The sequence below is a fragment of the Embiotoca jacksoni genome, unplaced genomic scaffold (genome assembly GCF_022577435.1).
Source record: "Embiotoca jacksoni isolate LCO1_2020_lvr unplaced genomic scaffold, fEmbJac1.0.p SCAF_21, whole genome shotgun sequence".
Lineage (NCBI taxonomy): Eukaryota > Metazoa > Chordata > Actinopteri > Embiotocidae > Embiotoca > Embiotoca jacksoni.
Window position 1 is genome coordinate 4,843,385 of NW_027185352.1, and position 16,420 is coordinate 4,859,804.

Genomic DNA, 16,420 nt, shown 5'->3' on the forward strand with positions numbered 1-16,420 from the left:
TTAGTGTTGCATTTGAGGATTCTTCAGCAGGGTGCAGCAGCTCTTCTGTGGCAGCTGGAAGCAGCGTGCACTGATTTTAAAAAGATATTATCCGTTTGATTTGCAGATAAGCTGACACGAAGCTGTTCAAACTTTTTTTTTTTTTTTTTTTTTAATAACTTGCAGATTTGCATCGCTGCTGGTTTGAATCGTTTTAGTTTTGATCCGGAACATTTGGCAGCAAGTATTGTCATTTATTCGTCGCACCCCTGATCTGTAAAGACCTAAAGCTTGCCCATACGAGTACTGCACAAGTAAGCAAATGTTGGGTGTTCAGCTAATAATTTGAAAAGCAATTTTTAAAGGTTGCCACAGGAAAATAAATTTACCTTGCAAAATTTTCACTCAGTTTGTTTACTCTGCTCTCAGTTCAGTGCTTTTACTACTTGAGAGGTGCAGCTCGCTGTAATGTGTCCCATGGGAATAAGCCTTTTACACATGTTGGCAAAGAGGCTGCTGCTAAATGAGCTAGCAGGCATCATAATGACACTTTTTGTATTGCCAAGCTGCAGGCTGCAGCTAGTAGTCAGCGAACCACAAGCCTGGAATCTAAAGGTGTCGTGCGAGCTGGTAAACCTATTACACACACACACACACACACACACACATATACAGCTGTAGTCATAAGTTATCTGACACGCATGCTCAGATATGGGCATACATACACGTAATGCACGTGTGCAATGTGTCCAAACCCACACAGATACAAAGGCATGTGAGATTCAGAAATCTCCCCACACACACCGAACGCTACACACCCCGCTTCAGCTGTCTGACGCTCGCAGCATTTGTTCCAGCCCAGAGCCGGTGGGAACCAGCGTGTTGGCAAAAAATTCCTCTCCAGCCGCCACTGAGCAATGGCAAAAATGCTGCAGCCAGCAGTTCCAGCCCGATGGGTGGTAATCTGCCCTCTCACATCACCGACAGCAACAAACCTCGCTGGCTGCCGCTCTGCAGAAATATCTCTTTAAATCCCGCACGCAGACGAAGATCCACATGCACAACACAAACAAATCACTTCTCCGAGAGGTCAGTGAGCGGTTGACAGTGGAAGCATCTGATTTTCGTTCACACAAGCCTGATTACCACGTTTAATTGCTTTCTTGCCATCTGAGAAGTTATTTTTAATCACCGTGAGTTGTCTCCTCTCCTTTCCCCCGAAGCAAGAAACTTAAGCCATTTCAAAAACTGAAATAAATTGAAGTCTCTCTCGCTCTGCGCTGAACGTGGGGAAGAACATTTCCCTCCAGGTCGTGGAGATTTAGTTATGAGTTTTTCCTCTCTATTTATGAGCCAATTGGCTCGTTATCCGGAGCCTGTTTACACCAGCAATAACTGCCCTTATCACTTCCACAGTCACTCATACAGAGTCCAACACGTTCACTGTTGATTCTTTTGAATTTCATGCCTCACATTACCTTTGGTTACAGCGGGGCTCTTTGCTATATAAACCTTTCTGTGTTGTGCGTGACGGTTAGGAAAAGGCTAAATAGGAGCTTGGATCCAGGACAACAGGTTTGGTTTCCTTGGTGGATTTTGGTGGAGCAGCATTTAACCTGTCAGTGTGTGCAGAAACCGGCCGACGACCGCTGCCACAACCTTTAGAAGAGAACGCTCGACTTTAACATCATTAAAGTCACTGACGCTGTTCGTTGATTGGTCTGTTGATTGTCACGGCAACATGCACACACCAGTCATATCAACATCAGCTTCATTCGTGATGTTCTGCTTCCCGAGCATGAGAAGCCGTGTCACCAAGAAGCTTTTCATGCGTTTTTTTTTTGTTGGTTTTTTTTTGGTTGATTCATGATTTCACGAGGACATCTGACCAGAACTGAAGTAGAGGATCTTTACACTCTGAATAAACTGATCCAAACACCAATGGTGTGAATACAACCTAACACAGCCAGGGTCAGGTGCTTTACATTTCACCTGAGCTCACCCATGCTCAGCACTTACATCCACCATCCTGGCTCTAGGCCAACGCACCTGTGTGTCTACTCTTTACCTTGAAGCAGCCCTTAAAGTTGATTTATAGTGCAAACCGTGTATCTGTATCTTTACATTTTTACTCTCCACTTTTGAATTCCTGCTATCCAATTTTAGATTTGTCTCCAAGCCGGAATCACACCAAAGTGTGTAATACACCTGTCAGTCCACTATGAGGTACTGCGTCAGTGTCACATTTCTCCTCACCGAGGCACGAAAAGCGGAGTGCTTTATGTTTGGCCATCATCGTGAAACCGGGCTGGAATTTCAGTTGTAAATGGCCATTCGCTTTCACTTTCTTGCAGGAACTGAACGAGCTGACTCTTGACACTTCCTCTCGTTGTGTAATCTATCACAGTAAACATCAAGTCTGCACTCATTCATGTCGGTGTTGTTTTGCTCATTGATTTTGAATAATTACAGAAATGAATGCAAGTATTGGTGTCCTGAAAAAGTACAGCAACACACGGAAAGTTCTCTACCAGAGAAATGAATGTGTTGTCAACTCCACCTTAGAGGATGTGTCGTACAGTAAACGGAGGTATGGTTAATTTTCTTAGCAGCAGGGGGGATGTTTGTCAGTGTGTTGGCCACCTGCCGACTTGTGGCATCTTTCTGCCGTTTTAATAAGCCTGATGTGGCTTTGACTGGTGGTGTGGATGCCAGATGGGCTGAACCAGATGCCTTACAGTCAAATAGAAGTTGATGTTGTGAGAACTAAAGTAATGAGAAGAAAAAGAGGTGGGGCCTCATTTATAACCGTTGACACAAAACAGGACCTGAAAAAGGCGTGCGACACTCCCCGCGCGACAGCCGGGATTTAGAAAAACAAACTCGACGGTAAATAGTGCGCACCTGTGAGCAAACTCTGACAACCTGATCCACGTCACATCTTCTTTGGACATGGGTCCACTTTATCGTTAACATTCTAACCAGAAGGGTCATTTTTGCTCGTGACCTAATTATTCCATTAGCGACTTTGGACTGTAAATGATAGAAGCAAATCTATATCTCACATTTAATTCCGCTCATTATATCATATGCGCTGTCACTCCAACACGGTCCTTTTCACCGCGTTTACATTGCAAAGTAATCATCATCCTCTTTTGTAAAAAAAATCCCAAGAAAACGTCAAACAGCGTCAGGTTAAAGAACTGCAGAACACAGCGTCAGTTTTTTATGTATTTTTCTCATATTGTACACGTATAGTTGAATGCAGTTGTTGTCTGTAAACGTGTTTCCACTGCGCTCCCAGGCGCACAGAGCGCAGCGTCATGGAGACATCGCGGTGGGACTTCTGTCACTGCTGCAGCAACACGTTACCACTCGCTGCATTTTCTTTTGTTTTTGGCCACCGAAAAAAATATGTGCTTCATATCCACCACCTCGTCCACAAACACCTCGAGTTCTGTGTCGGAAAATGTATATTTCCGGGGGTTTCCTCTCCGTTGTTTACACGATTCACCAAAGAACCACTGATCCACATGGCTAATTGTATATGCATCAACTTTTATAATAAGCTTTGCATTGACCATTTATGGTTGAATGTGGGCGTGTTGAAGGCTGATCTACCTGCGCACATTTCCACGTGGATTATGATTTATAAAGGCAACATCGCGTGCAGCTGTACGTGTGCACAGTTTTATAAATCTGAATATTTGTTCTGCTTTTGTGCGCACGTATACTTTTAGTATGGATCCCACGCAATGTTTTATAAATGAGGCCCCCGGTTACTTGAACCGCGCTCTCCTCTGTCAGTGCAGCCGGTGGCTAATGGGCCTCACCGGCAGGTCGCAGAGCCGTCCATCCTAGTTTTCATTTTGCTGATGCATTATCAAACATGTACTTTGGAAGATGAAAGAATCTTATGATAAAAGGGACTACCTCTGATTTCCATCTCAATTGCCTCAATCTCCTCTCTCATTTCTCACTGTTTATCTCTCATTTTCTCTTGTCTGGGTTTGCAGCCACAGTGTCATCCTCCTCTGATCCCCCCCCCCCCCTCCACACTCGCACAAAGACACACACAAACACACACACAGACACACACTGCATGTTTTCTCCTAATCTCTTGTTTCTTTTGCTCTTCATTCACTTTTCTTCAAATTTCTTTATCTGTCAATCACTCCTATTCATGCATCTGCCTGTGAATGCAGGAGTCACTGCGGTGGTTCAGCATTGAGAGGACTCCCTGCCATTCCTCTGCCCCCTCATGCCCCCCCCCCTCCACACACACACACACACACACACACACACACACACACACACACACAACCCCCCCACCCCTTTCCCTCTGACTCTGCATTATGTGTTTGCTACTGTACTCGTCCATCTGTTTCAGCTCAGTGAACAGCAGCCTCCGCTCTGAGCCAAGGACCACCTCTGGCTGCCGTCCAGCGAGTTCAGTCAGGCAGAGCACCAGAGCCGCTCTCAGGCCTGGATCAGCATCTCTGAACAGGCAGCTGTTGTTGGATGTGGAAATAGGATGTTATTAATTCAAAGAAAGTCAAAGTAACCGACTGGCATATTTTCTGCTTCTTCATGTCAGGTTTTTTTTGCACTGGTGCATATTTAATTTTTGCACAATTGTCTGTATGAAACAGTCTCTGCGTTGCTCAGCACACGGGCTGACTCGTTCGACAGCTTTGCTCTGACTTCCTGCTGTGCAGGTTACTTAATCGCTGAGCCTTGTTCTATTTTTCTGGGGGAGACACCCAAATAAACTTCCTTTTTTTATTTTTGCATTTAGATCCCATTCGTTTCCTCCTGCTGCAATAATAGAAGTACTGAAATCTTACAGGATGCTCTCTGTGTTTCTTGTTGCATCAGAAAATGCAGCAGATTCTTAGTTAGTTTGGGAAGCCTCGGGGCTCGAAGCCTAATTCACTTTATTCATATCAGTAAGTGGCGCTTCCTTCCCCAGCAAATCAAAGGCTGTCCTACTGAAACGATGTTAAAGGATGAACTGGGAGCGCTACTTTTTCAGGCAATTCATTTCGCATGTGAACCTTTCTTTTCAACTTGACCTTTTTTTTTAGCATTATTATCATTATTTTTATTTCAAGTTTTTGCCTTTATTAGAAAAGACTCTGTAGAGGTAGACAGGAAACAAGGGAAGGGAAGGTTCCTCAGCTAGAATCAAGCCATGGACATTGTGGCATGCACAGTAACCATTAAGCTTTCAGGATGTCCCTATCAAAGTACCATTTTAGTCAGGCATCCATCTTATAGAATTGTTTTGTTCACATCTCTTTCTATTTCCAGAATCAAATACAATCAAGTCATGATAATAAAAACAAATATTTAAAAAGGGAGACCTACTCCTTTTCACAGATGAGGTTAATCTAGGACTTCCATAACAAGAGGGATTTGCTAGTTTATAGATTGTTTAAAAGAGGCTCCGTCTAAAGCGTTTCAGACAGAAGGGAACACGTTTGTTTACAGGATAATTACAGGATTGGACTTGTTTTTCTAACAAATACCTCTTAGTGTTTGGATTATTAACTCTTGTTCAGTCTTGTTTATGTTGACTTGTCCTCAGTGTGAAATATGTTCCAGATCCATGTGGCTCCACAGGGCATATCAACCGTTTGGCTCCGTTACTGACCCGCATGTTAAAGTGTTGAAGAGAAAAATGAAAGACCAAGGAAGTTTTGTTCCCTGATGAAATACTTTTGCTATTGATTTGGTTGATTAGTTGTGGGGGGTGCTTTGTTGTTGACTAATGCTCATATACCCCCTCACACTCACAATCAGTGTGACAAATCAAAATCAAAATGCTCTGACTCGGCTCTAAAGCACAAAGTACTGAGTTGCAGGAGGTCATCATAGCTGCCCCTGCGTGCCAAAGGAATAAAAGAGCACAGAAATCAGTGCAGGAAGACGTTTCTTAATAATCTAGATGTCTGTTGTCCATGCTACATGTCAGTCTGTCCCTCTGAGAGACAAAATGGAACATATGGAGTATGGTTTTTTTTTTCCCCCGCTGTGGCTTTTTGACCACTTGCGGGATTTAAAAAAAAACTTTCCCCTCCGACATCTCGACTCCATCTGCGATACAGACACCAGTGACATATTCAGCATAGCGAATCGATTATGTTTGTTAAGGGGACATCAGGACAGATTTCAGGCAGGGAGACAGAGACACACCGAGTTGTTTAAATCTATTTTCTCTTTTCCTCTGATTATTGACAAAGACGAGACTAAGAATGGAGACACATTTAACCCTGTGATGTGACCTCATTCTTTTCAGTATTACCTATTTTACCTGCCACTAACTTGCCTGCTGTTGTTTTAAAGTGTCTTCTGTAAGTTTCTAAAGAGGGTTTCTGCTGATTCTTGTCTTTTTGTTTCAACATGCAACGAACAATCTAAAGTAACATTAAGGGAAAACATGATCCCATTTTAGGCACAGAATCAGTTATTAAGATCACCTCATATGTAGTTAGTTATAGGATTCATGGTAGAAATAGATCCAAGTTGTCATAAATCCTGACGTGATCCTTCAACCGGCTGCCAAAGCGGTTTTTTTTTCTTCTTTTTTTGAAGGAAACCTGACAAACAGATGGATGAAAGCATCTGGCAAAGTGCATAAACAAATCCAGTGTAAAGTTATTGTACAGTAACAACAGGTTTTTGATTAGATAAATCTTTTAACGCTCCTCTGGGAGTCGTGAAAATCCTCCAGCTGCAGCGTGGTAAATCAACATTTGACACCGGCAGCTTTGAATGTCGAGAGAAAAAAGATTATGCAAAAGTGTCTACGAGTGTGTATGAGAGAGGTGAGAGACTGACTGAAAACACACACTGTATCTCCTGTTAGGAGAGTCTGGAAGTGTTAGTAGTGAAAGAAATGAATGCTTGTAGCATGAGTATACAAAATAGTTTTTGTTCTTGTTGTTTCGTCATATTGTTTGCCCTGACAGATCTCTATCAGATGATTGTGAGGCAAACTCTCGCTATAGTCTCTCGTACTCTCACCTCAACTCAGAGTTCATCTCCTTCTTTAATCCTTCCTCCTCGGCCCACAAGGGAACACACACTTCCTCCCATACAGCTCTCCTGATCTCTCTTCGTCTTACACACTGACACATATTGAGTTCAGGGTCAGTTTTCATGACAAGCCAAACCTTCCCTTTCTTATTGTCTGCACTGAGCCTCAACGTATATTGTATGCTCTTTTCTGGCTTTCTTTTCACTCCCAGCAGGTTTCCACACCATTCAGGGTTCAAATTTAAGTTTTAAAACAAGACTCAAATTTTCACATGTATGTTGGGCGAGCTAATGTTTTTTTTTCTCAAAATCGACATCCTCATTCAGCTCAAGCTCATATGATATCTAATTCCTCTGACTGAAGGAAATCAACAGGATTATCTTCAAAGTCTTGTCATGCACATCCTCTGTTCTACTCCTGCAGGTTACCAGGACCCTCCAGAGTACCTGCTGCAGGCAGCGGGGCCTCCAGGAGCCCGGGCTCATCCAACCTCAACCGCCGGAGCCAGAGCTTCAACAGCATCGACAAGAGCAAGCCTCTTCAGTATGCCAGTGGCAACGATCGAGGTAAGGAGGGTTTTATTCACGACCACAATACACACACTTTCGCACACAGAGAAAAAAACACTTAAAGAAGCTGACTTTTTAGTGGAGTTTGATTGTAGGTAGATGCACCTATTTTACATTCTCCATGCAGCCACTTGATGGCACCACTGACACAAGTCAAACAGACGAGCCCAGGGCTGCAGGGAAGTCCAGTTTCCCTCACTTCACCAATCTTAACCAGTCTGCTGAATCATCCCCGGCTCTTTATTCCAAGTGAGTTATAATGGCTACCATTAAGTGGAGGCGGTGAAAAATTGTCACAGCATGGCCACGGCCATTTGAAAGATGACCAGAGGGGCAGATTCAGCCAGCTGCTCCGTCAAGGATGATCAAGCTAATGAGAGTGATTATGTGTTTGAGAGAAGAGTCCTACAGAGACAGTGCGGCATTTTATTTAACACAAAACTGATTATTGCACAAATATAGTTATTTTAACTGCCCCACTCTGTTGTGGGGAGGAAATATATCAACTCACAATGTTTCGATTACAGATTTATTTTTTTCTCCTGGCTCACTCACTGTATCTATAATAGCTTAAAGATTTCCCCAAGGCTCCTTCAGAAGATTTATCGGGACATATTGGCTCACACTGGGATAATAATTAAAACCTTTCTCATGATTCTGTCATTTTAATAATCAAGAGCAGGTGACCCAGCCGCTGAGGGGTTAGGGTGCAAACCACATGGGTGCAAATACTGTCAGCAGTGAGTCCTTGGTTTGATGCACAGTTGGCAGAGCCTGCAGACAATATTCAGTTTGGGGGGAAGGGAGATTTTGCCAATGAATATCTTGAGGTGGCACATTTTGAAGAGCTATACAGCATAGAATAAATTAAGAGTAAGCAGGTTAATACAATGGTAAAGACATTATATTGTAGTGTATATTAATTTGCATACTTGATTCCTTGACTAATCTCGTGTGAACATCAGATTATGATATCCACATGAGATCAGCCAAATAGTGATTATTTATCTTAACATATTCCACTATGAATGCATCCTCATCAATAAATCAATGGTATGGGCTGCTTAAACATGCATATTTATTATAAGATAATTCCAAAGAATCAATTTATGTCCATTCTATCATATTTTACATTATTTACAAATATCCCAATTTTTTTTTTTTTTTAATCCTAAAATTTCTTGGTGGCCTTAACTTCTACGTGTGGCTACACGGTGTAATTGTAGGTCTGTATTCTATAGAATAAAATAATGAACTGTGGATGCAAAACTGACCTAATGTTTCACAACACTTTCACACTCTATTACTTTATTAAACTATCATTCCAGTAATTTGAATAATTGCATAGTAACCAACATGGTATTCCAGAGATGTATCTAAAAATCATGAATCTGGATGTAACTCTAGTTCTATGAGAACATGCGTAGCCCCCTATACCGCAAAGCACCTAAGAAATAGAATCAGAATTTCAATAGAAACCAGCAATAGTGCTGTTCACTCATGTCAAGAGTGTCAGAATACATGAGATGCTAGTGGACAAAAAACAGCTTGTCAACTAAATTAGAGTCACAAAACCTGAATTCCCCGACATAAAATGATGCAACAAGAGATTGCAAAGAGATTAGAAGGACTGAGGCGTGTCAGTTGGAGGGGGGGGGGCAGTACATTTATCATGGGTGCCATAGCAACCCCTGGTCACCTGTTGGGGGCGCTATTGTCAGCTTTTACTGCACGTCATTCCCCTGCTCTATTTGCCCACATTTTTTGTCGATCTTTACTGCACCCATAATAAATGCAAAAAATACTCTCAATAGCCAAAACTCTTCCTGCTATTACAATCACAAAGCTTTTGCTTTTGTCTAAAATATGTTTAATCTTAAAGTATTGCACAGTCACTGAGAAAAACCCACACTGAGCTGAGAGAGGATCAGTAGGTGGTGAGTGCAGTGGAGGAGAGATGCAGTGTGGCATCAGCAGTGAAATGCCTCTAGCAAACACACTTTATGAATTCTTCTTTCTTTTCCTTTCAATCCTAAAAGTTCACATGTGCCCTCACCCTTGCGATTTCTGTCAGGAACTCCAAACTCCTCAACGGGAGAAGGAGGGAAGGCATGGTGAAAGATGATGAATGGAGAGGAGTGGAGGGGTGAACAGGGAGTGTGTGATCACACAGTTTGTGGGTGAAATCAAAGCACGGAGGGATGTGGAGTTACTGAGAAACTGACATGTGTATTAGTCTTAATTTAGTTTAGTTTAATTTTAGATTATAGTTTTTCAGTCAATACCATTATAGAGGTTCTGCCTGATCACTTCGTCTTGTTTTGTGAGAATAGGAGGATATATGAGGATATATTAAAGGGCAGATCTGTCTCATTCTGGCCCAGTCACACGGCGCAGCAGAGTCCTGCCAGAAGACAACCCCGCAGTTTGCAGAGATAAGCCAACAGGTGCTGCAGCATCACTGCAGGGGAGAGGAAGCTGTACTTTGGTCTAAAATAAAATTGAAATAAAAATCAATTCGTGGGAAATGTCAGCCATGCAGCCAGAACCTGCTGGGCAAAAACAAGCAGCGGAGACAACAAACAGACAAACAGAAACAGGAAATGTCTGAAATCATTTTATACATCTCCTTGAGTTGATTCCTTAGTTTCCTTTTCTCCTGTCATATTTCACTACCTTTTTATTCAATCTTACTTGTTTTGTAATTTTTTTGGTTTTGTTTGTAGATCCCATTTACATCCCAATATAGATATTAAGGATTATATACTGTAGCTGGTCTGCTCTGTAAAGATGGCGGCACATGAAAGGCGTGTTTTTTTACGTTCCTATATATTATTCGTATTCATAGACACGTGCAGCCTCTTGGGGAAGTTGTGAGCCCATTAGAATCTTGTTTTGTTTGTCTGTTCACAAACAGTGAAGCTCTGACCAGAGAAAACAAGAGCTCAAAGGGCACAAGGAGCATTGCATCATTGTTGTTGCCAAGCAACTATCTAATTAACTTCAGCCAAATAAACTGAAGCATAAACAGGCTTGTTTATTTTATTTTATTATTAGCAAAATCTGTATGAAGACAGGATTGTTGGTGATTTGTCTGCTTGTTGTTGAAAATGAGGATGAGGTGGCGATTGTGAAAGCCATGAAAAGCTAAGTGGAGAAGCTGCTGACTTCCTCTTGCAAGGTGGTGATTTATAACACTATCTGTCTGATAGTGATGTAATGCTGGGAGCAGCTAAAGTTGAAAAAGATTCAACTGGATTATTACAAATACTCAAGCTGCATAAGTGGAAGAGAAATTGTTGCATGTAACAGCGGGTTTGTAAATGACCAGTAGACGTGTGTTTCTCCGTGCGGGCATGTGTCATTTCAAACATGCATGCTCACTTATGTAAGGAATCTGGCATGTAGTTGTGTGTGTGCGTGTGTGCATGCGTGCATGTGCCTGCTTGTATTTGTTAGCACTGGGTCCACCCACCGCCGCCCAGAAGAAATGACATTTCATTCCTCGGCTGCTGAGACAAAAAAAAAAAAAAAGGAAGAGTCTGTTGCCACGGCAACGGCAAGTCACCGCACGGTGAAAAGTGTGGTGGCGCTGTGAACATACACAGCCTCTAGGGGCGGGATGGAGGGAGGAGGGGGGATCTCTAAAGACGGGGTTAATTGACTGGACACAAACAGAGACACACACACACAGACAGAAACAGAATCACACAAATGCTTTCAACCGCTTTCATAAACTATCTTCAGGGCCACCTCATTATCTCTTAAGATGAGGGGCAACATAAACGACACACAATGTATGCTTTCTAATCTGCACTTGTGCCATTGTCACATTATCTAAATACGCAAAGAAATACAAAAAAAATAATAAATAAGGTTGTTGTTTCTTTGCACCAACTTTGCACCTGATGAGGGTCTAACCAATATTTATCTCAGATTTCTAACCTGCCAGCTCATGATGGGAAAACAGGGTAGCTGCCAGTTTGTTGTCTTTTTGAATAATCATAAACAGTGAATGGACAAGAGAAGGTTCTGCTAATGTACAGCCACACTTTCACACACAGTGTTCGCATATGCAACTGCTTATGCTTGCATATCAAAAGATCTGCATGCATAAATGTAAAAACAAGCGTTTATATACCAGCAGTCACCCACTTTCCAACACCACTTACAGTACGTCACACACACACACACACACACACACACACACACACACACACACACACACACACACACACACACACACACACACACACACACACACACACACACACACACTCACTCACTCACTAATGAGATAACTAATTAGAGTCAGTTCTCTAATTTGAATACATTTTATTGGCTAAATAGTTTTTCAGGTTGTTTACCAAGTCATATTTATTCAACAACACACATTTGTATGGTATATTCAGGAATCAAATTCAGCACAAAACACATTAGTCTAAATGGCAACTGCCAATCAACTAAACTTATTTTTTCCTGAACTGGCTAAACAACTCGCTGCTGCCCAAGAAACATTAAAAAGACGTGTTCAATTATTTTGAAACCCTTGTAGTTTCTGTTAACGCTGCTATAATACCCACACAATCCTTCTTATGTTGGTGTAAACCCATTTAAATTAGAGCCTGGATATTATTGGGCATTTTACAGCCAGTTGCCACGTTCCATTTTAAACAATAGTATGTAAAGAAAGTCTCTGTTGTTGCCTGACAGATACACCAAGGCGTTTTTTTTCAGGCATGTTTTAAGCTTTTAGAGGATGGTGTCAGAAGCGTAAGCCGGTTAAAGTGTCTCGGCTCCGACCACAGCTGAATGCGAAGCACCCCCCTCTCTTCCTCCTCCTCCTCCTCCTCCTCCTCTTCCTCCTGCCCAAAGGGGCTTTAAACTGCAGACTGGAGGTGACTCACAGCCAGCTGAACCCTGCTCACTGCGCTGACTGACAGCCAGACAGACACTCAGTCTAATGGCGCATAACTTCATGTTGTCACTCCGTCGCCCCTTTATTTCCTGCCCCCATCATAACTCTGCCTTTTTCCTTCTTCTTTTTTTTTTCTCCTCCTCTCCTCTACTTATCTCCTTCTGTTTGAAAGTAACTCAAACTCTGATCCGGAGGGAGATGAAGTTTTATATCTCTGTGCCTGCCTGAAGCAAATACTATACTTATCTGTCAGGTTGTGGATCCTGGTGCTGTGAGTTTAAGAGAGAGGGGGGATGGGGAGGGGAAGGGAAGAGAGACATACTGATGGCCTGTGGGGCGTGTGTGTGTGTGCGTGTGTGTGTGTGCGTGTGTGTGTGTGCGTGTGTGTGTGTGTGTGTGTGTGTGTGTGTGTGTGTGTGTGTGTGTGTGTGTGTGTAAAGGTCAATGCTCAGAGGCAGGCGGCGAAATGCTTTTTTTTAACGTGCATGATGGATCCTTACGTGCTCCGTTTGTGTCTGTGAGGCTTGGCTGTTACATTTGCCAATTTCACTGAAAAAGTGCTGCAAGTAAATTCCTATGTGTTGCAGTCACTATGTAAATGTATAACATAACTTGGTGCAATACAATCCCGGCTGTTCATTTTGGTTTGTGGAGGAAGAGGAGGAAGGAAAGGCAGAAAATCACAAATATGAAAGTAGGTCGGTTCAGGAAATGTTGCTACGATAATCCAAAATAACCCCTCAAACTTTTATCACCAAAGACGGATGAAGTTTGAAAAGAAAATGTGTCCAGAAGAGATCAAACTCCGACCGCAGCGGATGGTTTCCTTTGCTTGATAAACATTGCTGCTGTTATTTCGTTTGTTGTCATGGCTACAGCATCGCGGCCCGTCCCTTGTAAGCGCCGTGATACACCTGCAAACATGCTGCTAAGAAATGTAAATCAGGGGGTAGAAGTCTGAACGAGGAGGTACAGCACGGTTGAGAGCAAACTCCTGAGACACAAGTGAAATAATAACAGTGAAAATCTTTTCTGTTGATATTCTGTCAACTGAGAATCAGATAATTTTTTTCTTTTTTCTTTTTTTGTTACTTTACACGGCAATGAAATCGCGTGAAAGTTTCCTCCTTCTGCTTGACTTTTGAGCTGAATGTGTGTTAAACCATAAAAGAAGACAGTGGAGTATTCTGATTCAGTTTCTCTTGTCAAGTAAATCCAGGAAGCCTGTAGAAGTTTGCCATAATTTAAACGAATACTTTTCACAGAAAATCCATATATAGTATCATAAACAGACATTCTGTTCCACTATGTGAATTTAATCATCGACTTCTTTATTTCAGTTGAAGATGTGATTGATAAATGTAACACCTGTGATTTACTAAACATCCGTTTTTGATGATCATCCTTGTCTCTCTTTTTTTTTTTATCTCCCTTCTTCCCTCGTTCAGAGGCGGTGAGAAGCATCCCGGTTCCCAGCGGGATGAACGGGAGCGGTATCAGTGGGGTGGTTCCCACCAGCCTCAGTGGGCAGCAGCTGGCCTCTGCCATCCCTTCACCCACCGCTGGCAAGTCCTGGCGCAGCAAGTCCATGAACCTCAAGCACAGCGCCACTTCATCCATGCTGGCGAGCCCTACGCACTCACCCTCCACCACGCCTTCCCCCCAGACTCCAGACGGCCTCCAGCCACACGGAAGCGATGGTTCCAAAGTAGGGTCGGGTGTTGCACCTCCTCAGAGGTCAATGCTGGACAAGTTCCGCCTAATTAACCCTCGATCAGCTTCAAGATCGTCACCGTCTGTGGCGGAGATGGCTCTACAGGAGGAAGACGACCTGTCGGAGTACGGTGAGGATGGACTGATGCCAACAGGGTCAGTGTGCAGCAGTGGTAGTAGCACTGCCACGGCCAAACAAATGCCCACAAAGACCCCTGCATCATCCCTCTCTGTGGCCAGCAAATCTTCATCCTCCTCCTCTTCATATTCAAAGGCTTCTGCCGGCAGGTCCACGTCCTCGAGCAAAGACAAGGAAGACAAAAGCAAGTCTGGGAAATCTTGTAAGGACAGCTCTCCACCGAAAGAGGAGCGCGAGGCGTTCGCTGACTCCACCAAGAAGAACTCCAAAATCGGCAGCCTCATCCCCAAGGGAGGGAAGTCATCGTCGGGGAAGAAAGATGGCGGCGCCTCCACCTGCATCCCAAAGCCAGGCCTGAAAGCTCCCTCAACGACGTCAGCAAAGTCTCAGAGTCAGTCCCAGACCCAAAGCCAGACCGCCTTGAACAGCAGCGGCAACATGCGGGGAGGAGACGGAGAGAGAGCCAAGATGACGAAAGGAGGGCAAGGCGGGAGCTTCTACATACAGCGCTCCATCGGAGGCCCGGAGGGCAAACGGACCAGCATGACCTCGTCCACCAGCACATCGGCGCTGTCCGCGTCCACTGGGACGCTGGCAGGAGGATCAGGAGGTGGAGGAGTGCTCGGAGGGAATGGAGTCGTTCAGCTTCCTCAGCAGCAGCAGCACAACCACCCCAATACTGCCACTGTGGCCCCCTTCATGTACAGGTGAGATATACGTGTGTGTGTGTGTGTGTGTGTGTGTGTGTGTGTGTGTGTGTGTGTGTGTGTGTGTGTGTGTGTGTGCGTGCGCAACGCGGTAGCGTGAAATAGCCACGCTTTGGCCTGTCTAAGTGTGACAGTTACACGTTTTCCTGTTGTGGATGAACATGAAACCATCTGCATGTGGAGAGCCATGTCACTGCAGGAAAATAAAACTTGTAGCTAAAACACATGGTTGGGGTTTGGAAATACAACAAATAAAAAAAACTCAACAAAAACATTGTCACGTCCTGGATTCAAACCTCATCCTCCACATGGCAGTCTGCGTCACGTTTCACATGACATCTATTTCCGTGTTAGTTTCATGCTTTCGAAAAGTGCAACTGTCGCGCCTAAACAGGCTGAAACGCTGTTTCACGTTTTGCTGTAGAGGACCGGCGTGTCTATTTCGTGTGTATTACCGTCCGCTGGAAACAAACTGGAGGAGCTGAGCTGTTTATTTACTTCTCCCCTACACATTTTTCCCCAGAGTGGTCAATTGCTTGACCTTTTTTTTTCTCAAAGTCACACCTGCAGACATTCATACACACATGCTTACAGTCGCTCACACACACCGCATGAAATCTTGGAGTTCTCCCAGCGATCAGCTGGCGCTCCCCACCGTGCATCTCGCTCTCGCCTCCACATCTCTTCACAGTCATTACAGAACAAATTAACATCCACTGCCTGCTGTTTGCCAAAGCCTATTATTGAACTGTCTGGGTCTCATCTTTGATGTGAGGATCCAGACATCGGTGACGCTCAGGAACTCGTTCCCCTGCTCTTCATTCAACCAGCGTTGTTTTGAAGCACGCAGCTGGCGCGTGGTTCCCTGACGTTACAGCCATCAGAGGTGCAGGCAGTGGGTAAATCCGGAGGGGAACAAAATAATAGAGGAGCCACCGAAGTCTCTGGGATGCCTTTGTGCTCGGTGAGAAAAGGGAGTTAGGAATCCTATTAAACATAACTTAATCCGTCACCCCACTACCTCCTCCGCCGTGCACAGTCAGCTCTGGTGGTGCCTCTTTCCAGCATCACTTTTACCAGTCAGCTAGTCAGTCAAGAAGAAGGGAACCAAAGCCGAAACTGTAAAACCATAAGCAGCCCACTCAGTGAGCAAAAAGTAAACAGAGAAAACGCTGAGTGCAGATGAAAGTGGATGCACCATCTGTGATGTCACCCACTGGTTGCTGAAGGAACATTTTGAAATTTGGACTTGCACTCGCAGCCTGCTGCCATCTTGGCCAGTAATTGGAAGTAGAGAGTCCAACTTTGGCCGTATTGAGTGAAGTTAAGGAAGCGACATCCATCGCAGCTGCT

The 16,420-nt window shown here is 43.8% G+C and overlaps 1 protein-coding gene across 4 annotated transcripts in view; it reads left to right on the forward strand.

Annotated features, from left to right (window-relative positions):
* The window catches only part of nav3 (neuron navigator 3), a 210,625-nt gene that overhangs the window by 100,048 nt on the left and 94,157 nt on the right, over positions 1-16,420 (forward strand). For all 4 annotated transcript variants that reach the window (XM_069156502.1, XM_069156503.1, XM_069156505.1 and 1 more), the window contains exons 7-8: positions 7,445-7,587; positions 13,957-15,067. In XM_069156502.1, coding sequence (XP_069012603.1) covers positions 7,445-7,587; positions 13,957-15,067 — 1,254 coding nt within the window. The remainder of the gene's footprint in view (positions 1-7,444; positions 7,588-13,956; positions 15,068-16,420) is intronic.